The sequence below is a fragment of the Monomorium pharaonis genome, chromosome 10 (assembly GCF_013373865.1).
Source record: "Monomorium pharaonis isolate MP-MQ-018 chromosome 10, ASM1337386v2, whole genome shotgun sequence".
In the NCBI taxonomy this organism is placed as follows: domain Eukaryota; kingdom Metazoa; phylum Arthropoda; class Insecta; order Hymenoptera; family Formicidae; genus Monomorium; species Monomorium pharaonis.
Genome location: NC_050476.1, coordinates 5,226,600 through 5,248,374, shown reverse-complemented (window position 1 = coordinate 5,248,374; position 21,775 = coordinate 5,226,600). Strand labels below are relative to the sequence as shown.

The 21,775-nt window shown below is 32.7% G+C and overlaps 3 protein-coding genes across 8 annotated transcripts; 2 read left to right on the top strand and 1 right to left on the bottom strand.

Annotated features, from left to right (window-relative positions):
• The first annotated feature begins 3,126 nt into the window (after window positions 1-3,126).
• Window positions 3,127-6,715, top strand: LOC105837408. Of its 2 annotated transcripts, none has more exons than XM_012682174.3 (8): window positions 3,127-4,334; window positions 4,424-4,604; window positions 4,676-4,862; window positions 4,944-5,072; window positions 5,360-5,545; window positions 5,643-5,910; window positions 5,984-6,170; window positions 6,538-6,715. In XM_012682174.3, the coding sequence occupies exons 2-8, from the start codon at window positions 4,502-4,504 to the stop codon at window positions 6,621-6,623; spliced, it is 1,146 nt and encodes a 381-aa protein (XP_012537628.1). In that variant the 5' UTR covers window positions 3,127-4,334; window positions 4,424-4,501; the 3' UTR covers window positions 6,624-6,715. The 2 variants fall into 2 exon arrangements, with proteins under 2 accessions (XP_012537628.1, XP_012537630.1); XM_012682176.3 differs by having other exon boundaries at window positions 3,128-3,796.
• Window positions 6,684-7,723, bottom strand: LOC105837410 (coiled-coil-helix-coiled-coil-helix domain-containing protein 1). 3 transcript variants are annotated; one of them, XM_012682178.3, is made up of 3 exons: window positions 7,571-7,723; window positions 7,226-7,356; window positions 6,684-7,039 (listed from the first exon to the last, which is right to left on the bottom strand). In XM_012682178.3, the coding sequence occupies exons 2-3, from the start codon at window positions 7,350-7,352 to the stop codon at window positions 6,804-6,806; spliced, it is 363 nt and encodes a 120-aa protein (XP_012537632.1). In that variant the 5' UTR covers window positions 7,353-7,356; window positions 7,571-7,723; the 3' UTR covers window positions 6,684-6,803. The 3 variants fall into 3 exon arrangements, with proteins under 3 accessions (XP_012537632.1, XP_012537631.1, XP_012537634.1); XM_012682177.3 differs by having other exon boundaries at window positions 7,226-7,367; window positions 7,571-7,691; XM_012682180.3 differs by lacking the exon at window positions 7,571-7,723 and having other exon boundaries at window positions 7,226-7,564.
• A 1,771-nt stretch (window positions 7,724-9,494) lies between these two features.
• On the top strand, window positions 9,495-21,509 carry LOC105833128 (glucose-6-phosphate 1-dehydrogenase). Of its 3 annotated transcripts, none has more exons than XM_036292757.1 (7): window positions 9,495-9,711; window positions 17,517-17,638; window positions 18,088-18,452; window positions 19,109-19,707; window positions 19,785-19,990; window positions 20,069-20,229; window positions 20,298-21,509. In XM_036292757.1, exons 2-7 carry the CDS (start codon window positions 17,573-17,575, stop codon window positions 20,392-20,394), a joined length of 1,494 nt encoding a protein of 497 aa, XP_036148650.1. In that variant the 5' UTR covers window positions 9,495-9,711; window positions 17,517-17,572; the 3' UTR covers window positions 20,395-21,509. The 3 variants fall into 3 exon arrangements, with proteins under 3 accessions (XP_036148650.1, XP_012530062.1, XP_012530071.1); XM_012674608.3 differs by lacking the exon at window positions 9,495-9,711 and adding an exon at window positions 10,385-10,672; XM_012674617.3 differs by lacking the exon at window positions 9,495-9,711 and adding an exon at window positions 14,517-14,686.
• The last annotated feature ends 266 nt before the right edge of the window (window positions 21,510-21,775 follow it).

The window sequence follows — 21,775 nt, the reverse complement described above, 5'->3', positions numbered from 1 at the left end:
TCGTATGGTCGATCATGTAATTTCGCATTCCTTTTTCATAAGGCGTAAGATACATATATTTCCGATTGGATGTCTACTTGCAATTAATATCTTATCAGAAAGTCATAAGAGTAATGATGTAGTAATCGTGAGAAACTGACGTCAAAACAACCACTAGTCACGGAGAGTAGTCTATTACAGAGCCCGTCTATATTTCCACTGCGACAAATGTCACCGAGGATAAACGTAAAAACCAAGGAGAGTATAATCGTTTATTGTAACTCACTCACGACTTGCATCGAGCCAGAGGGGCGGCGTAGATTTTCCTTTAAATACATCTTGTTATTTCTCAAACACGTACAACGTGTTTTATTTTATACTGTTTTGCTTCATATCTAAATTTTTTATGTAACATTATATGTACATATGTGCGTGCGCGCGTGTGTGTAACAATAAAATAATATACATATAATAATAAAAATTACACCGAAAGAACGGTTTTGCTGAATGGAAGTATCTAAATAAGCAATTAAATTGCTACTATAGCATTGTCTAATAGATAATGCTACAGTATAAAAATTAAAAAATAAAATAGAAATTTCTAATTGATATTATATAATAAGTAAATCGATATCGCACACGAGGATTTTTGTTCACCTAATTTCATAACTCCTTGATCATGTAAAGTTATTGCCTCATTAATAAATATATAAGAAATTAAACCAATCAACGAATAAATAAAATTAACTTAGTATAATTACATTTTCATGTAAAAAAAAAAATACTTTAATTAAATCTATAAAATATTTACAACTTACAATTTATTATTTAAATATCTTAATATTTTTCATAAAATGACTGTCATCGTGTGTACATGATGTGTGTGTGTGTGTGTGGTGATTGTTCAGCGATTGCAGTGGTGCAGTGATCCCATTACTGCAAACGTTAATCATCAAACTGTGGAAACAAAGTGCAGTCTGCATAATAAAGAGATATGATACAGACGCACGTGGAGCGTGTGTGCGTGCGTGTGCACGCGCTGCATACATCTCCCTCTGCAGCTACGCCGCCGCTGGCGTCTTCGTGCGAGTTACGAGGAGGACAGCCAGGTCGAACAATGATCCCGAAATGTCCCCGCGCTCGTTCGGCTAAACCGGTCTTTAAGAGGCAAGCGAGGAGATCGAACCCGTGTCACTGTACCGCCTGTTTACCGTACCGTACTCACTTATTTTCGGTCCGTACCGAATTCAATGGCAAGCGACGCTGGCGATTCGCCAGCGGCGCGGCGCCGCGACGCTGCTTCAATCACGAACTCCCCTCCCCTCCCCCTCCCCGTTCGACAGCCTCGCTCTTTGATTTAATAACGCATCGATATTCTCGTTAAATCGATGTCGAGCACTGTAGCCGGGAATATTTGTCACCTTGAGCGGCAGCAATTAAATGGTTAATGAAAAACCATTAATGAACGCCAATTTTATCAGTTCAATCCGTGACACTGTGTAGATGATCAAAAATTATGTATAATTCGGCTGAATATTATATTTAAATTGAAGGATTCATTACTGAGATTAAAATTAAAAAATAAAAATAAATTAAATGAAAAAATTAGAATGTAACATTCAGTCAAATCATATTCTCTAAATTACAATCAGTGAAAAATTAGTGAAATCAGCGAAAATAAATTGATTTTCAGTAATATGCACTGATCTTTCAGTGATTATACATTAATTTTAAAAGCAAAGATCATTGAAAGACAGTGAATATACTCACTAATTATCACAGCTATAAGTATACCACTGCAAATTAGTGATAAATACTGATTGTAATTTAAAGAGATGGATAATTTTTTATTTGTTTACATAGTGTTAATTAGTGTGATTGAACTGATTAAAACTAAATTAATGGTATTTTTTCAATGAACTCGGAATCTTAAATCCACATGCTATTAACTGTTTCATTGTAACGCCACGCTGCTGTAACTAATGGTTTTTTCATTAAATATTTAATTGCTGCCGCTTAACAAATATTTGTAAGTTTTCATTTCATACAGTAATTTTTGAAATGAAGGCTTAAAGCTAATCAATCAAAGATTACGTTTAGACGATCATCAGTCATTAATATATTCGCGATTCAAGGACACAGTTATGTAAAACAAAGGTACAAAAATTTTATAATAAAATTATTTCTATTTATTTATCCATGGGCGTGCGTGCGTTTCAAAATAATATTTTTAAATAATAATTGATTTTTAAATACAATTATTTTTTATAAATATTATTGAGTGAAAATAAATAAATAGAATTAATTTTATAATAAAACTTCTGTATGAAATGTTTTTTACTTGAACAATATTTTTGAGATATAACGAAAACATTTTTAAAAAAGCATTTTCGTTATTTTAATTCTTAAAATCGTTTTTGACCGCAACGGTATTTTCTAAATTCATCTATTTACATAACCTAAGAACACAAAAAAATTTATTAAAAATCAAAATTTATTTATGCGAGATTTTCTATTCTTGATTTCTTCTCACACATGCAGAGATTCGTCAACGCCATTGCGTCGAATTGGCAAGAAATTGTAATTGCCAATCGCGATTCGCGAATGTTGATTTTAAATTGCGCGAATGTTGAGAGAAGAGAGTTCAAAGGAAGCGAGATCGACGCAGTAAATTAATGGCGTACCTGTTAATCATGTGCCAACTGCATCTTTGCCACGCTTAGTAGGCAAACGACGACTTCATGGATATTTATCAAAATTTTTTCACTCATTTCCTCCAAAAAAAAGTCAAGCACATGCATGGCATCAGCGTGCGATGGCGATCCGCATCGAATCGGATTGATATCGAGTTGTACTGATACGTTGAATCGATCATATCATGGAATTGAACATTTCACGAGGCTCACGATTTCGAACACGAAACTTTGGATTTTAATAATCGACAAGCGATGCGGAACTATTCGTATCGTATCCGATTCTTGTGGTTCCATCCCGGCAGCTGGCGCACTTCACCGTTCGAGAATCGCAATTTCGGGTCCCTTCGATATATCGCGACCCATGAGATTTCGAGAGCCGCGGTCGAGCGATCACATTCGTTCCAATCGCACTTTCTGCACTCGAAGAATGCAGAAGAATGGAAAAATACGAGGAACACAAAAAAAAAACATTTAGTTCTTCGGGTGTTCTTTCCTTCACAAAGTCGTGTCATTTTTGTTTTACACTCGACACCTTTCTAAACGATTTATCATTAATATTTATGAATATTTAAAAAATTTATTTTTAAAAATTATGTAGTAAACATTTTATAAATGGATATTTTTATCAAGATTTCCAAATAATCATAATTGCATTGCAGACTAATAGATTGCATAACAGACTAAATCTATTAATCTATAGCTGTGACTGCATAAATATAAATAAATAAACCAATAAATAAATAAATTTATAATTTATTTATTTATTTATACTTATATGTTCATTATAATCTCTGACACTTATGTTTACCGGACATAAGAATACAGACAAAATATTGACGTATATAATTTAAAATGTTTCTATCTTATATAAATATTTTGTGTTGTCTGAGATCGTCTTGCGGTTTCCGCTTGCGGCCGCGACTGTTTGCGAGGACGCTAGCGTACGGTAAATCCACGCGTGATTCCGCGCAGATGTTTACAATCGGGGAACCGTCCGTTACAGACTGATTCGAATCTGACGCTCCGCTCCTCGATTCCAATAAAATCTGAATCTATCTATCATTCATCACTGAAATTCACTCAAAACGTGTCATTACTCGCAACTTGAAATAATTTACTAGGTGAATATCGAGTAAGAATGATGTGCTTCGATCGCGAACAACTAAAGAGAGCGAGAGTATCGCGCAAGTTCTCGTTCGTAAACACTGATCGCAATAATTAATAAAAATCGATAAAATCGCAATTATTTATGTGTATTCTCTGTAATTGTTTCTGTAGTCTTCCCCTCTAGTGTTTCCTAGTCAATAAAATTTTTTTACACGTGTATCTTGAAATTTTTAAAATTTTAATTATCTGCAGTAGATTTCGATTCTGTAAATTGAATCAAAGAGTTTTGTTTCGATTTTTGCCGAGTGTTTATCGTTATCATTCAAAAGTGTGCACAGTATACGTGTGTGATATAGGTGACGTATAAACATTTGAATAGCTGCAAAATGTATGGAGCTCGGATCCATGGATTCACTGACAATGAGCCCAAATAACTGTGCGAATCAGTAATCCCCGCGGGTATTTCCGCAATTAATTTTGCCTCTGATTGACCGTACAGTCGATCATCGCTTTTCATTCATCCCCTTGAGCTGCTTTAAACGTGTATACATGGTATACTCAATCTGTGCCTATATTCTCTCTTTGTACTTTACTGTGTCTCAACAAAGGTTCATTCACTTCAAATACATGTCACTCAACAGAACAATGAAGGACTGCATCTACGTACATTTCCCTAAAATCTGGAAGATCTGAGAGAACTGTACGTTTTCAATTTCAAGATGATTTGGCTTTTACTCTTTACCATTCATGAAATATCAGCTATCAGCAATGGCAATATGATGTTAAGAGATTTGGGAGAAAAGGAATACACCTTGATAAAAGGTAAGAAGCCAAAGGAAATAGGACTTGGTAGGTAACAGCTGATAAAAAACGGTACGTTTTCTTTTTCTCAGCAAAATCATCGCTGCCACAGCATGGAAAGTGCTGGTATGCTGCGCTCCAGGAGTTGAAGGGCAGCTGCGATAAGCTAAACGATCAGGAGCATTCACTTCTAGCTCTGCGCCTGGCAAATTGTTTTCTGGAGGACTCTGGTCACACACCTTATAACTGCCATGTTAGTGAAACAGAGGATGAGCGTCGGTAAAACAAGTATTTTTTTACTAGTTTCTTATACTTTTTATATTTCATTATGATATAATCCTACTGATATTTATTTCACAGGAAATGCATCAATGGTATGGCAGATCGAGCGTTCAGCGTGTACAATGAATTCTACACTCACGCAACTCATATGTGCTTTTTTTTGAATTATGAAGCTTGGCAAGCTGAAGTTGACAACACTATTAAGCTGTAGATACGATATTTTAATATTTTTATTAGAATTCGCACTTTTGCTTCAAAAGTAACACAACTAAAAAAATTAAAATTTGTAGAATAAGAGAAAAAACTCAAGTTGACAGAAAATGATTCTTTCTGTTGGTATTATTTTTTTAGATTAGCCAACAATTTTCTGTCAAGTTGAAAAATAATTTTGCCCTTTTTCTAGGTGATTTAATTTTTTCAGTTGTGTCACTTTTTAGACGAGGGTGCTACATGTAAAATACAAACAAATTCATGTACGTATTTTCTAAATCTAGATTGTTTCAAGTATCCTCCAGAATGAAGGATCAGCTGCTGGAAGCGTCTGAAATGCAAGGCGTAATACTGAGCAGTCAAAAGGAAGGTCTGCGTATTCAAAACGAGCTTCTAGATCATGGCAAGGAACTCGGGACTGTACTGAAGACTTCGTCCGAGACAGTTAATAGTATGGTGTCAGATTTCAAGTGAGTTCATCAAAATAATCTTTGTAGCGTTTGAAAATTTAATGAAATGGTATAATTATTACGAACTATTGGTTTGAGATTCTCAATTAAATTTTAGAGAATCGGCGAAAGATCAGAAGAAACTGCTTTACGAAATCTTTTCATATATACGCACTTTCCAGAGCTGGATTATCGGGGAAGTGTCCTGGTTTCAATCTATTATATTTTATACTGTCAGCTGTATTCTCTGTGCATTATTTAGTTCTTCCAGAAAAACAGTCGACGCGAGAGTTACGCTCTTTAGTATTCTAAGTTTAAATATAGTGGTTGAGAGAATACTGGTTCAATATTACGATAAGATTACTCTGCAATCTCCTGATGATAAGGTAATATTACGAAGCTTTAAAATAAAATTTTCTTTCTCCAAAAAATAATGCTATGTCAAGTTCTCTCTCGCAGGCGCACCTGTTGAGTACAACATGGTTGTATAGAAAAATTACCTTGACACTTTGTGCTATAACATTATTGTGTACATATTATTGTTATAAAGACGGACAGTTGGAAAATTATAAGGCTTTACAAAGAATCGAGCAGCAATTGCATGTCATTCAGCAAACTGCAATTATTTCCAACATTGAACCAATTCGTACGTATTTAACTCTTATAATGTGAAAAATAATCTTATCTGTACAAACTTGGGTTATTTTTGTGTCTGTTTTGCCACTCATTTAAAATGATTTAATAATCCTCTAAAAGTTACATATTTTCAACTTTTTAAAACAAATGTTTAAACTTTATTTTATTTTGAGAAGAAAGAAAATGCAATATAATTTTATTATCTCATTGAAATTTCGAAAAACTTCCTAAGAAAGAAATCATCACTCAGACATGAAAACCTATGTTTATATTGTAAGACTTAATCTATATAATTTATATATATATATATATATATATATATCAAAATTGATGAAGTATTTTGTTCAAGCATAATACCTACAGATTGTTATATTTAGGTTACTCGAAACGGCTAGCGATGAAACGTTTGCATACAGTTTCTGATAAGCGGGAGAACATCACCAACGTTAAGAATGACAAATAATTTAAAAAAAACTTATCTGCACACGTTTTACCAATGTAATTGTATAATTGTATAAATTGAAATAAAGATATATTTATGGGTCTTTATAAATATCTACAGAAACATTTATTCATTTTATGCATTTATATTAGGAATATGATAATCTAATTGTTTTATAATGTATCATTACTGTGCTGAACACTATACTACTGGATATCTTCGTAAAAGATATGTAATCTGTTTATGTGTAAGGTTCTTACTATTAGGCACGGGTACTGTTTGCTCCTTTATGGATCTTGCACGCTGCATATTGTCCGAGTAAACTTTAAAGCATTGATTTAATGCATTTAACTGTGGAACACACCTTTTGTCTTCAAACTCATTTTCTTCAAGACACGATAAAAGCAAAGTCATTTCATACAAACATCCTCGTGATTCTGTATAAAAAGTATTAAAAAATATTAGAATTCTAAGTAAAAATCTTGTGAATATATTATATTTTATTGTCAATTGTAATAAGATTTATGTTTGTGCATGGAGAATCAGTTTATGCATAACAAATATAAAAGTATATGTGTAGTATGTAGAACAAAGAAGAGACAAACTATGCTTTTTAAATATACCTGTTGTCATTTGATTCTTTCCGCTTACAAAATCCCTTAGTTTCAATGGCAACAATGCCTTAAAAGGAACCTTTTTCTCATTTTGTGGTTGCCTCGCGTTACGACATAATATCGATGTCAACCTCATTTTTCTGTAATCACTCTATAAATATTATGTAAACGGACATACAAATATTATAAAAATTACAGTAAAACAATATAAAATTATAAGTTTCCTTTAACGGGAAGAGGTTAAAAATTGGTCATCAAGCTTTGCATTAGAGCAATTAAATGTATTTTTTTATATCGGCATAAAATTGATGACAAAATGTAATTTTGATATTTAACAACTTTAAATAAACGTACATTAATTTTTTTGTTAGAAAATGTCTACCAGAGCTAGCTGTACGAGAAGTTGCGATACTCGTGATTTAGCTTCTAAAAATTAAATCGTGTAAAATCAGAGAGGAACCTCTGAGAGCGGTCATCGTGTCGTTTTAGGTGTTTTCATCCATCAGCGCCTCTATGTACACAAAATGTGCACATTGAACTACGTAGTCAAATATCTATGAAACCCGTAGATAATGTGTATGACTTTTTGGCTCTCTTCTATGCTATGTCCACGTTTATTTGGTTCTGTTTCATGCTATACCCGTAAATTTTACAATTATATGCATTCATATTTTAAATCTGTTTTATGCAAATGTGCATAATCATGTTCTATAAATGTGCAATACCACATATACATAGATGATATAAATTCAATTAATTGATTTGATAAAAATTCACTCACCGGTCGCTGCTCCTGCTGCTGATGCTGCTGTTGCTACATTCCGTTTCCGGAATACCGATGTCGCTTTCTGCTGACATCATCCTGCTATTCTCAAACCGCACATTAATAACGATCGCCCGACACTTTATTCGGCACTCCCGATATTACGGATAATGTATCACACACGAGTAAAACGTAAACCGCGCGCGAGAATTTCACTTGGCGCGACCGTTACATTTGAAAAAATACGTGAAAAGGACAGCTCGTCTGATTGGCGAAAATCAACATGGCACGAAAGTGGCGTGACGTCACGTAACTTCGCGGAAACGCAGGCCGAGGAAAACCGTTCGAATGAAAACTACGCGCCGAGACACAACGAACGGAGATAAATTCGTTTCGAAAATTTTGTATGCTCGCACGACGATTAGTAGCACTTCACAATTAGCACTCGCGATATTTTACAGAACGTATTCTCTTCGAGCAAACACTTGGCTCGAACACACACGCGAACACTTACTCGAGATCGAAGGTAAACGCATGACGTATTGTTTGCTAGCAGCACGACGGCACTTTCACCACAACACCGTACCTGCACAATACCGCACAATTCAATTCTGAACGCGAAATACGCACGGAGTCGACAGAGCGTCCGGACCGGCGCTGGAGTAGCGTACATGACTGGACTGGAGCGCGGAGCAACGGAGCAACATGGCGGCAGCGACGCAGGCGCGGCGAGTGGCGCCGACTAGCGCCGAGTACCGCCGAGTCTGCCTGCCAGCGGTCACGTACGTACGCCCCGTACGCTGCTGCCGCCATGTTCTTCGCGCTCCAGCGCCGGTCGGACCGTCGGACGCTATGTCGACTCCGTGTGTGTCTTGCGTGTTTAGTTTGTTCAGAATTCATTGTGCGCAAGTACGGTATTGTGTTGAGAGTGCCGTCGCGCTAATAGACGACCCGCGAGCCATGTAACAGAGGTCGTATTCATGTGCAAATCGCGGCATCGTGCGTTTGCCTTCGCGAATGAAGTATTTGCTCGAAGGGGATGCATTTGGAGTGCGTAGAATATCGCGAGTGCGCTTTTTTAATTAAGTGAAGTGTTCATCCTTTTCACGTATTTTCCCAAATGTAACGGTCGCGCCAAGTGAAATTCTCGCGCGCGGCTTACGTTTTATTCGTGTGATATATTATCCGTAATATCGAGAATGCCGAATAAAGTATCGGGCGATCGTTATTAGTGTACTGTTCGAGAATAGCAGGATGATGTCAGCAGAAAGCGGCATCCATGGAGCGACTCGGTATTCCGGAAAAAGAATGTAGCAGTAGCAGCGGCAGCATCAGCAGCAGGAGCAGTGGCAGCAATCGGTGAGTGAATTTTTATCAAATCAATTAATTGAATTTATATCGTGTATATGTGATATTGCACATTTATAGAACACGATTATGCACATTTGCATAAAACAGATTTAAAATATGAATTCATATAATTGTGAAATTTACGGATATAGCATGAAACAGAACCAAATAAAGCGAGCGTAGGTCACGTAGGCCACGTCGTAGCCGATGGTATCCAAGCGCAGTCGAATGCGGACGGCCGGACGGCTCGTAGCAGTTCATGAATAGAGAGATAGACGGAGCGCGATGTATGCCGTGCGTGAGTGTGCTCCTCGGGTTCGGATGGTTCGGAATCGCAAATCGCAGCATTCGCAGAACATTGCACAGCAATTAAAATGACGAGGTGACCGCTCTCAAATTCCTTCTGCTCGTAGCTAATTAGTCTCTGATGATTACAGATATCTGTCTTTTGTTTTAAAGCGCCTCTATGCTATGAAACATGGACATTTGAATTACGTTAGCCAATGAGTCTTCTCTCTCTCTCTCTCTCTCTCTCTCTCTCTCTCTCTCTCTCTCTTTCTCTTTCTCTTTCTCTTTCTCTCTGTTTCGTAATTATATTTAAAAAAACGAAAGTGCAGCGAAAGACGCTGAATAAAATTATTATTTGTCTTTATGCAAACGCGAGGATCAATTTCATAAAATCAATTAAAACAAATAAAAGAAAAAAAACGAATTCCCAGGCACTACATAAAATTTATAATAAATATTAATAAATATTAAAAATTTCTTATTTATTTTTTAAAACATAAATCATTTTGTACTATCTAAAGTTAAAATTATAAGTTCTCTTCGAAAATGTAATCCAGTGCATTCTCGTCTTCTTTATTTTCGAAACACGTGTTCTGTTTGAATAAAAATTGGGTAAATCTTTTAAAAAATAAAATATTTTTTAAAAGATCTTTTCTTTCTCTTTCCTTTTCTTACGCCAAAAAACAGTTAAAATTATACGAGCGCTTAGCATTCTGTACGCTATTTTTATCGCGCTGATAAAGAGACGTGTGAAACGCACGCGAGGGAAATCGTGAGCAATAGGCAACGGCGAGTTTTTGTGGGGCGCCAAGGAATCGCGGGAACGGAAATAAGGAACGGGAAAACGCCGCGTCGTACACGTCGGTTGTCGTTCCGACGCTTAACCTCAAAGTGGCGTGACGGCGTGACGGTGTCATTTTGGCGGCAAGGCCACGCGCGTTGCCGGGGAACGTATGTGTTCGAGCGAGCCGAAAGGAGACTAACGAAGGGGGAATTTCGAAGATTGTCGAGCAGAGCTTTGCGCCAAGGTTCAAAGATGACGGAACACCGAAGAAGTGAGTCTATCAAATATCGAGAGAATGCCGGATGACGGACGTTTTTCATGCACGTTTTCTAGAGATCTAGCGAAGATAACGTTTAGTGCCGCGTTATTCGAAAACGACGAAAAAAAAGTTTATCTATAAAATTAAATCGCGAGAAGGACGAGTGAGAGAAAAAAAAGAGGGGAAGGGGAAGAGCGCGTGTTCTCAAGATATATTAAAATGCTGCGACATTTTGCGGAAGCTTAATTGCCGATAATGCATCATACGATGTAACGTCTCTTGTCACGTGATCTCAAGCGACCGTGAAAAATTCTACGCACGCGATAATGACAGAGGGCAACGCGGATATCGCCTGTCTATTATCGCGAGATGTGTACGAGAGAAAACTTGGGTGATTATTTAATGTGATTTGTAGATTGAATTTCGGATTCTTTACTTTTCTGAATTTTTATGAAGATTCTGAATTTTTATGAATTTTTTTTGTCATGCATATTCGAACGTGATGCGACTTACTTTTTAAAGTGATCGATTCAAAATTTTTTCTGTTTAAAAAAATATACCCAGATAGTACAGAGAATTCAAAAAGAACTTAGTTGTATGTCACAAATTATAATTTCTCTTTGAGATGTAAAGAGAATTCTTTTTAGAATCAGCTCTGAACTTATAATAATCTGAACTTATAATAATCTGCGACATACAATTGAATGTTTTAAAAATTCTTTTTGAACTCTCTGTACTATCTACGTATATCTCGAAATAATATAAAAAATTAATAAATATTATATATTTAATTTATTTTTATTTACATTCGCATGTTTTGAGTAAATTATATACATGTATATGCATACAAATTATGTGATTTTTAACGTAGCTCATGAACCATTTGCCAGGAATCTTAATATGCAATACAATATTAACATTGACGATATTATCAATGTTGCTTTGATGATTAATGCGTAATTATTTGGATACTTTCGTAAAATTATTTTACACGTACAAAAAACTTTCTATTAATTAAAGATTTCAGAAGACGTAGTATTGAAAATTAGAAATTAAACATGGGTAAAAGTAAAGTGACGTATTAGGTTTCTTTTTGCAACGCAACCATGGAATCTCGAAATTGGCTTTGCCGCTCTAGATTTTGCTGTAACTTTATTTACAGCGTGTTTCGTAGTCATGTAACTCATTCCGGGTTGCCTTGAAAAGTAGGTCTGCGTCATTAACGTGTACCGCCGGAGGCAGATAAAGAAATATTGCACAAATGCAATTATGTTTCTTCGTCGTTTATAGCGACGTGCGTTTTATTATGTAAGAATGTAAGTTTTATAAAAATAGATAGTTAGAAGGCAATTATTAGAAACATTTTATAAATAAATTCTTTTGAATAAGTATATAACAAATAAGTATCAAGTTTTGAACAAATTTTTTCACTGATTATTTTACACAGTGATTGTCAAATATTATTGTTCCTGCGTTTTAATTGCTTTGTGTAATTGCTTTGTCTTTTCTTGTAGAAAAATGAAAAAGAACGAAAATTGTGTAATACAGTATGTCATATACGTACATATATACGTAATACAACATAACATTCTACTCTAATAATAGATTGACATATAAAAAATGACCTAAGTTGTATCGCGAGTAATAAAACAGGTTTAGCTAAATTTAAAGCCGCTCTTGACTTTTACTGTGTCACGATCATTATGCGCATCTTATGCGCATTTCAAGTGAGTAGGAAAAATTTAAATTTTAATATTTCATACGTTTTTTGTTCACATTCCAATAATGTGGTTCCGTCATTAATGTATATAATGTTAAAGATGTAATTGAACGCAGAGGTTGTAATATAAAGTGTAATGCATTTCCGACAACTTTAACTTATCTTCAAAGAATATTTATAATGCTTCTATCGAAAAATAACCAGAGAATTAAAATTACAATAACCTGTTCGATTTTATTAACTGCTTACGAAGACAGAAATGTGTCTTTTTGTCGATTGACAAATTTGATTACATATCGTTAATATTAACTGAAAGATTTGCTGCCACAGCGGAAAAAATGGTGCGATTTCGGTTGGCAAATTGTTTATTAGGAAACAGTTTTTTTTTTACTTTAGTTGGCATAAATTATCGAGTCACGTTGGTTAAAATTGCACTATTATTAATTTGACAAGAAAGATAGAATGAATAAAAGAAATATGTGAAGATAAGAAAGGCGGAAAGAAGATCAGCCATGGAATTGCTCCAAAATTAAGCTATTAATTTCACACAAATATTATAAATACGCAATTATAAACGCGGAAGTTCGTTGGAAAATCAAACAGATTGTCATTAAAGTTTCCTGATAACATAATCGATTACGATTAATTGAAAGTTTGTTCTTGAAAATACAAGCGCGAGGAGAAGACTTATTACGTCGCTATGATGCCATTTAAGAATGCCACACACTCATTGGCACACCTAATTGATTGATAGCAGTTCATTGATTTGCCAGTCATTGTTACCAGTCACGTTAGCAGCGTGTACATTAATATCTCTGATGTATGCATGATTTGTGCGTGGGGTCCACAGTTTTTATGCGTGCTCAATAAAAAAACAAAAGCAATGTTTTTCTTGATTTTACGATCTAATGATAAAACAAATTATTACTATTGTTTTAATAAATGTTGCTTTATTATTATTATAAAATGTAAATTGTAAAATGTTCTTTTACGAGTAACGAAACAATGCTTCTCATTACTTTAAAGAACTATATATTTTATGGTTTTTACAGTATTATCCTCAGATACGTCACATATTTGCGAAAATTATATTATTTCTTGTAATAATAATAATGTAATAACAGCCAAAGAATAATAATTATAGCTTATGCTTATAATATCACATAATCATAACAGTTAATCAGTTAATTTTTTGTGATGTTGGAATAAGATTAGATTAATCTTGTTTATTTTCTTGCATCGGCACTTTTTCATCAGTTTGCGTTTATGAAAATAGTGTTTGCACAAAAGGTTGCAAAAGGTTTAGCACTGTACGTTATATACATTGATGATAGATGAAGATGAGACTGAGTCATCATTATGTAATACGTCGTATATTCTCCAGTATATATCGTATTTGCATGCATTTTATTTGCATAAATAGTATAATAATATATCTATTTCCGTCATTTCTATCGTAAACAAAATTATCTATTTAAATGACAGTCAGAAAGAATCGTACACGAGACAATCGTACGTTCATGTAATCGGATTCATTGATAAAAGAACTTATTGTTTCATCATTTTGAACGGAACGTTCCACGATTTTCAGAACTTGATAAAAAAACCATATCCGATTCGCATCTGTATTCAAGATTATACCGGAGGATATGCTAATGCTAAAGAAACTAAAAAAGGAAGTAGGAAAAAAGCATTGTTTTTAATAGACGCGTAAAAAAGTTACAGCGTAAAAAAATGGTGCAATCATTCAAATATTATCGATAAGAATTTCTAGTGAGTTATTATATATCTTCTTAAACAAAGCAATACTCCTTATTGTGCTAATGAAATAAACAAAATCTTTTCTAAACAAAATTTTACATTTAAAACGTTTACATTTATTATATATTACTTAATTAATTACTTATTCTTATTTCAAACTTAACATCTGACTTCAAGCGTCCCACTTGAAATCGCCTTCACAGAATTTTCTGCCTACGCTCTAGCGATTTAAATATATTCTTGAGATAATGAATGGATTGATTTTTTTTTAAAGATGATTAGATCAGAAAAACACTGAACATCAGTTTATCTATCATCGAAGAAACTCTACGTTGTCTCGTAAGTATTTGCCTGATTGCACGTGGTACGCGCATGCAAGGCAAATCCAACACTCGCAGTCGAGGTTGCGCTGGTGAAGCGGCGAGATTGACGAGCGAGATCGGCAAAACCGGCTGCCATCAATAAGTCAATTGTGACTTTTTTAAGTGTGACTCTTTTCCGTGCGACTTGTTCGTAAACTGTGAAAATCATGAGTACTGTAACGAGTAAGTTTAAACACAAAAGTGTTGTCATATTTTTGTTCCAAGAAGTGGTGATTTTTAAAATAGTATAATACGTCTTATTTTAGTCGTATTTTAGTTAATGATATCATGTCAGAATGTTTTATTTACCAATACATTACTGTCAGAAAGATTTTTTCTTGTTTAATAAATGCAAATATAATAATTCTAAATATTTATGAACTACTGATTTTAAAAAAATGGTAACTAAATGACAACTAGATGTGTTATCTTGACTTTTTATTATATTATGAATAATAGTGTGATTAATAATGGTGTGAATAATATCAAGTATTCAATTGTGAAATAGGAATCAAATATATCACGTCTCTAAATATTCTTGATATATTAAAACATTAAATAAATAAGAAATAAGACAAAAAATTTCTTTGAATTTCTCGGAAAAAATGTTAATTTTCACATGAAATATACAGAAAGCTTTTCAAAAATTTGTGATCCAAAGATATAAAAGAGATGAGAGAAAATTAATCTACTAAATTAAAATTTAAATATAAACGAAATTTTAACAATTATTTTTTATTTTCAAAATTGAAGTCCGATTTGTTTGGAACACATTTATTAATAATAAAGAAATAATCACAGTGTTAAATTATTTTAAGGAAAATTAAAAAAATTTTTTAGTGGTAAATTAATGTATCATTAAAAATGTTTTAAAACGCATGTTTTATCAAATTGAATTTATTATTTATTAGATGTACACAGAAAAAAAATGTAACATAGCCAATAACATATGTGATTGCGGGCTGCCAACTACATAAAATACTCAATACAATATTTGCTATTAATGCAAGTACAATGTTGATACTGCAATAGCATGTATTATTGTATTGAGTATATCTGTAATTGGCAGTCCGCAATAACATATATTATTGAATATATTACTTTTTTTTTTCAGTGTACACATACATCAATATAGATGCTGTTTATTTTAAAATTAAGCATTTCAACTACAGACATGTGATTATATGAAAATGTTTTTTTAACAATTACAAGTTTTATGTTAAAATAATGAATTTCGATACATATGAAAGTATAAGGATTCATAAGAGTTAAAAATAATAAAATGTTATTTAATTCAAGGAATTGGTTTAATTTTGACTTTAAATATTTAACAATAATATTTAACATAGACTGAAATATATAAACGTGATGATTTTCAAGATCACTTTTAGAATATAAACATATGAAAATATAAGGATTCAGTCTTATTGTAGTTTTTACATGATATACGTGATATACGTTGAATAGAGTTACTGTGTGGGAATTTTGCAGGAATTTGGGTATGTAAAAAATCTGAAATTTATGAAAAATTCTATATGCAGGATATTTACAAGTTTATTCTCATCGTTTATATTTTAAAAACAGTCAAAGTTATGAAAAATCACAAAATACGTGTTCGATCATTTCAAGGAATTACTCTTTTAAGAGCATTAGAGAGTAGAGTTTATAAATGGAATTTATAAATATGGGAACCAATTTTATAGATATCTTGGAGTGTTAATATTCAACTGTGAGAAAAACTGTGTTCGCTATACTTTTAGCACTCAAAAGGTCCTATTCATTTATAGCGTTTTTTTAGCTTCTTACATAGTTTATTATTTCTTTTTTCCTTTTTATATTCAATAGAAAGAGAACTTTTTTTCCATTAGAGAAAAAAAAGACTAAAGATAAACTGTGCAAAAACTGTGCTCTAACCTCGGCGAGATTGTAGATTATTATTATTTATTTCACGTATGTGCTATTACATTGCAGTACAAAGAAAGGTTATCGAACTTTCTTGTTTTTACAAACCTTACAGATGTGATACACGATTCTGAGATCCAAAATTCTATCGGGTTAAGAAAAATTCTATAGATGTTGTAAGCCACTTCGACCTGTATCAACCAACTTCGATTAACTTTAATCGACGATCAACCGCTAAAGTAGCAAACTGAAATTATTTTTCGTCATTTTGGCATCCAGTTGTCGTAAAAAAGTTGTCGTTTTGACGTCAAAAATTACGACAAATAACGTCAGTTTGCTATCTGGACAATTTAGTGAATAGTTGATTAAAGTTATTCGAAGTTAGTCGAGGTGGCCTTGATATTTAATACGTATGATTATTGCGACTGTCGTCACGATCGAAAATTGCAAGTGAAACTACGTTAGCGTTACGTTTCAACTACGTCAAACTTTATGAATGTATTAATTTTATGTAAAGTGGCAATGGACGTGCTTTTAATTATCTAGTTAATTAACTTTAATTAACTAGTTGTATCGATTGTATAAATTGTGCGAGTTGTCGCCTTCTACATTAAGGAAATATACATATACAAGTTAATTTTATAAAAATTATTTAATATAATTGATTGTTAACATAAAAATTGTGCTCTATATTTTTATTAATAATAGATACAAATGATATTTAAATGATTATAGAGGAACAATAATACACTTGGTTTTTGGATAATATTTCTTAAACATATCAAACACTTTATTAAAAATTTAAGTTAAACATTAACTAATTTTATTTTATTTTAATATAACTTTAATTAAGTTAGTTTTTTGTTGATGTAATTTTTAACCCGCGCGCGCAGCTAAATTAATTTTATAAACCATTGACTTTAACTTAATTTGGTTGAAAAAAATATTAACTTATCCAACTTTGCCAAATACTAAAAAAGCAACACGCGATATTTTTTAATAAATAAAATTCAATCAGATAGATATTTATGATAGATTATAGAACTCTCTTTATGAATATTAATTACAATATAATATAAAAACAACATCACTAAATCAAAACTAATTATAGGAACGTCAACGGAGGAGAGCCTGCAATGTATCAGGCAATCTCTGAAATCGGAAGAAATGGATCATGAAGGAACTCATTTTGACTTGCTTATCCCGCATGTTTTTGTTATCTTTGGAGCGTCTGTAAGTTTATAATATTGAAGAAAAATTATAAGACATGTCAGTAACGTTGATTATATACAGTTGATACTGAATCTGATTACACTATTGTTTTTTCACTTTGTTTTTTCTTTTGAACATTATAAATGAAATTTTCTTGGCGTTGAATTTTCTAAGATAAAAGTATAAAAAATAGCCAACTTCAAGCGTTTCTATATAAAATGTATTAATTTAATTCAATATTGTACAAGTTTTTTAAATCATTTTTCAATAATTATGTTTGCTTTAAAAAGAAGCTATATTGTACTAAAATTTTTAACTATACATATAATTAAAATTTCATTTTTTTGAATATTGAAATTTTATTGTAATTTTTAAGAAATTGATTACAGTAATAAATAATAACTATATATTAATTCCTGTTTATCAAATTTTATGAAATTTAACTACTGCTGTTTGTTGATAACGAAAAGGGTGATCTTGCCAAGAAGAAAATCTATCCCACTATCTGGTGGCTCTTTCGGGATAATCTCCTCCCCAAACCAACTACCTTTATCGGCTATGCCAGAAGTAAATTGACGATACAACAATTGCGTGAAAAGTGCCATCCATACATGAAAGTGAAATCGGACGAGCAGGAGAAGTATGAAGAATTTTGGAAGCTGAATCATTATATGGCTGGCTCTTATGATCAAAAAAAAGACTTTGAGCTACTGAATCGCGAATTACAAAAGTATGAACAGGGCAATACTGCGCACAGATTGTTTTATTTGGCCTTACCACCGAGTGTGTTCGAATGCGTTACGGTACGCATTCGACTTACCTGCATGGCAGAAAAGTAAGCATGAATTTTAAACATGTGAAATAAATTTTCCATGTAAAACACAAGATAAACGACAAGCGAAAGAGCATTAAGAATTAAAAAGAAAAATTACATCAAAATTACTTCCGAAGTTACTAATTTGTTTCATTTATAAATATATAGGAATTATGTACACTTAAAAAGAAGTTTGTACATAATATTTATTAGACATTAAAATGTTTTATTTTTATCTTCGTTTTTGAGATATCTAAAAATGTTTTAGTTAAATGATGTTCACATTTAAAATACTAAACATTTAAAAATGTTAGTTTTAAACATTTTATGTTTATTTTCTAATGTAGATTAACTAATCTCAGTTTAATTTACTTTTTATCTTTTCCTGAAGAATTATAAAAAGATAAAGAGTAAGTAAAAGAGATTAAAATTAATCTATGGTAATATAAATGGATATTAGTATTTTAAATCTAAAAATACACAAATAACTAAATTAAATATTTAAAAAAGGAAGACAAAAATAAAATATTTTAATATCTTAAAATTATACACTTTTTAAAAGTGTATTTGTCTAGTATACATATAATTTAGTAAAAAAAATTTAATATTAAATCAAGATCCGATGCAAACCTAGGCAATCTACTTCATTGATGTTTAATATTAAATTTCAATTTCAGAGGCTGGACAAGAGTTATAATCGAGAAACCATTCGGCCGCGACGCCGCCTCGTCGCAAAAGCTCTCTGATCATTTGGCAACGTTGTTTAGCGAAGATCAAATTTATCGTATCGATCACTATCTCGGCAAAGAGATGGTGCAGAATTTGATGACTTTGAGATTCGGAAACAAGGTGTTCAATCCGACATGGAATCGGGACAATATAGCCTCAGTGCAGATCACGTTCAAAGAACCGTTCGGTACTCAGGGTAGAGGCGGCTATTTTGATGAGTTTGGTATCATCAGGGACGTGATGCAGAATCACCTGCTGCAGATTTTGTCCCTGGTAGCTATGGAGAAACCCGCGTCCTGCCAACCGGACGATATCAGAAACGAGAAGGTGAAAGTTCTCAGATGTATCAAAGACGTGCAGCTTGATCAGGTGGTCCTCGGTCAGTATGTCGGAGATCCGGATGCTAAAGATCCGGAAGCACGTTCAGGCTACCTAGACGATAAGACAGTACCAGCTGGTTCCAATACACCGACATTCGCGTTCGCAGTGTTAAAAATAAACAACGAAAGGTGGGACGGAGTACCGTTTATGCTGAGATGCGGAAAAGGTAAGCGGATTGAAAGAGGTTGTCCGTTTCTCAGCAAATAAAGACTCTTTCTCTAATTTTCCCGCGCGATGTTGTAGCTTTAAACGAAAGGAAAGCAGAAGTTAGAGTACAATACCAAGACGTACCAGGCGATATCTTTGAAGGAAAAGCAAAGAGGAACGAATTAGTGATGAGAGTGCAACCGGGCGAAGCGGTATACATTAAAATGATGACAAAATCACCCGGCATCACATTTAACATGGAAGAAACAGAATTGGACTTTACTTATAGTAGTAGATACAATGTAATTTCATTGAAGAATTTATCATTGAAGTTAAAATCGGATATGTAGTAATATATGCTCATTATAAATGTTTTCCAGAGTATTAAATTACCAGATGCATACGAGAGACTAATTTTAGACGTTTTTTGCGGCTCGCAAATGCATTTCGTGCGAAATGACGAGTTGCACGAAGCATGGCGGATATTTACACCATTGCTTCATCAAATTGAAAAGGAAAAAGTTCAGCCAATTCCATACAAGTATGTAGCATAAAGTATAAATATTTCTAATGCATGCAAAATATATTATTGTTCGTTAAAAATTTGAGGTATGGATCTCGAGGACCAAAAGAAGCCGACGACATGGCGAAGAAAAATAATTTCGCGTACTATGGCTCGTACAAATGGGTGAAAGGGAAACCCTGAAATCTTTGTCGACTACTGTGATGTGGATTTATCACGCAAAGTACAAACTTTAAGATATTTAAAAAAATAATATTAAAGTGACACACACAACTATTGACTGTCACATTCCAAAAATTTTGATAAAACGATAGCAAATATTTTTTTACAATTTTACATGTAATATTTATATATATATATATTCCGTTTTTATTTTATTGATAATGTTTATATATCCGATTTTATCATACATGTGTGTGAAAATATAAGGTTTGTTCTTTATCTTTGATTTCCTGCAGTATGGAAAGTAGTGCAGCACTGAAGTATTCTTTTTAGCGGAATTGACGATTATATATTTTTTGTCATCGGTAATGGTTTATTGCAATCTCTGTACTAGGTAAATCTTGTAGTGATATCAAATGTTTTCTATAATTTTATATTTTAACATATTTTTTTAATTATTCCAAAAACTAGACATAACATTCAGTTTTGTAATTCATTACAGCGTACTTTGTAATTCATTACAGCTTAAAAGGACAATTTATTAAGTTAGATTTTCCTAAAATGTTTATTTCATTAGTTATGATAAGTTTATTACACACGCACTGATAACTGTTTTTAGTCAAAATTGGTTTTAATGATTAACAGAATAAAATTCTTTCTTTATCTGAAGAATCATATACATAATTGTAAATTATATCAGTCGATTTTTAATAATTAAAATTAAATAAAGTATATAGAAATCAACATGGCAGATTAAATCATTCAATCTGTCATGCTGACTTCTGCATATTTTATATCCCAATTTTTATTCTTGCACTAGTAAAATTCTGCATAGAACTTGTCAAGAGTAAAACTAATGTAGTCACAAAGAACAAACCTATACAAAAAATGTTTTACATTTAATATTGAGCCTATTTTTAAATCAAGATTGTGAGGGAATGTGAGTCAGTCTTCTTGTTTATATCAGTTTTATTAAATCTTGACAATCGAGACATATGTATGGTACCAGTCGCGGCATACTGTACAAGTGTATTTGATAACATAAATTATACACCACTAGAGATCTGTGTATGAGATTATTGCGTGTGTAACTTATGTTAAATAAATAAGAGAAAGTTGACTTGCTGTATAGCATATATCTATATTGTGGAAAAATCTTATCCGAAATACCAGGTAAGCGGTAGCCAATCATCTTGCATCTTATACAGTACTAAATTTTGTAGCTCAACGTAATCCTACTATTCATCTACCTTTTAAGATCAGCTATACATGGATATATAGATACAAATTGATGTTATGATTAACAATGAACTGAAGATATATATATATATATATATATATATATATGTATAATTTATGTATACGTATATTATATACCTATATATTTGTATTATCAAATAGT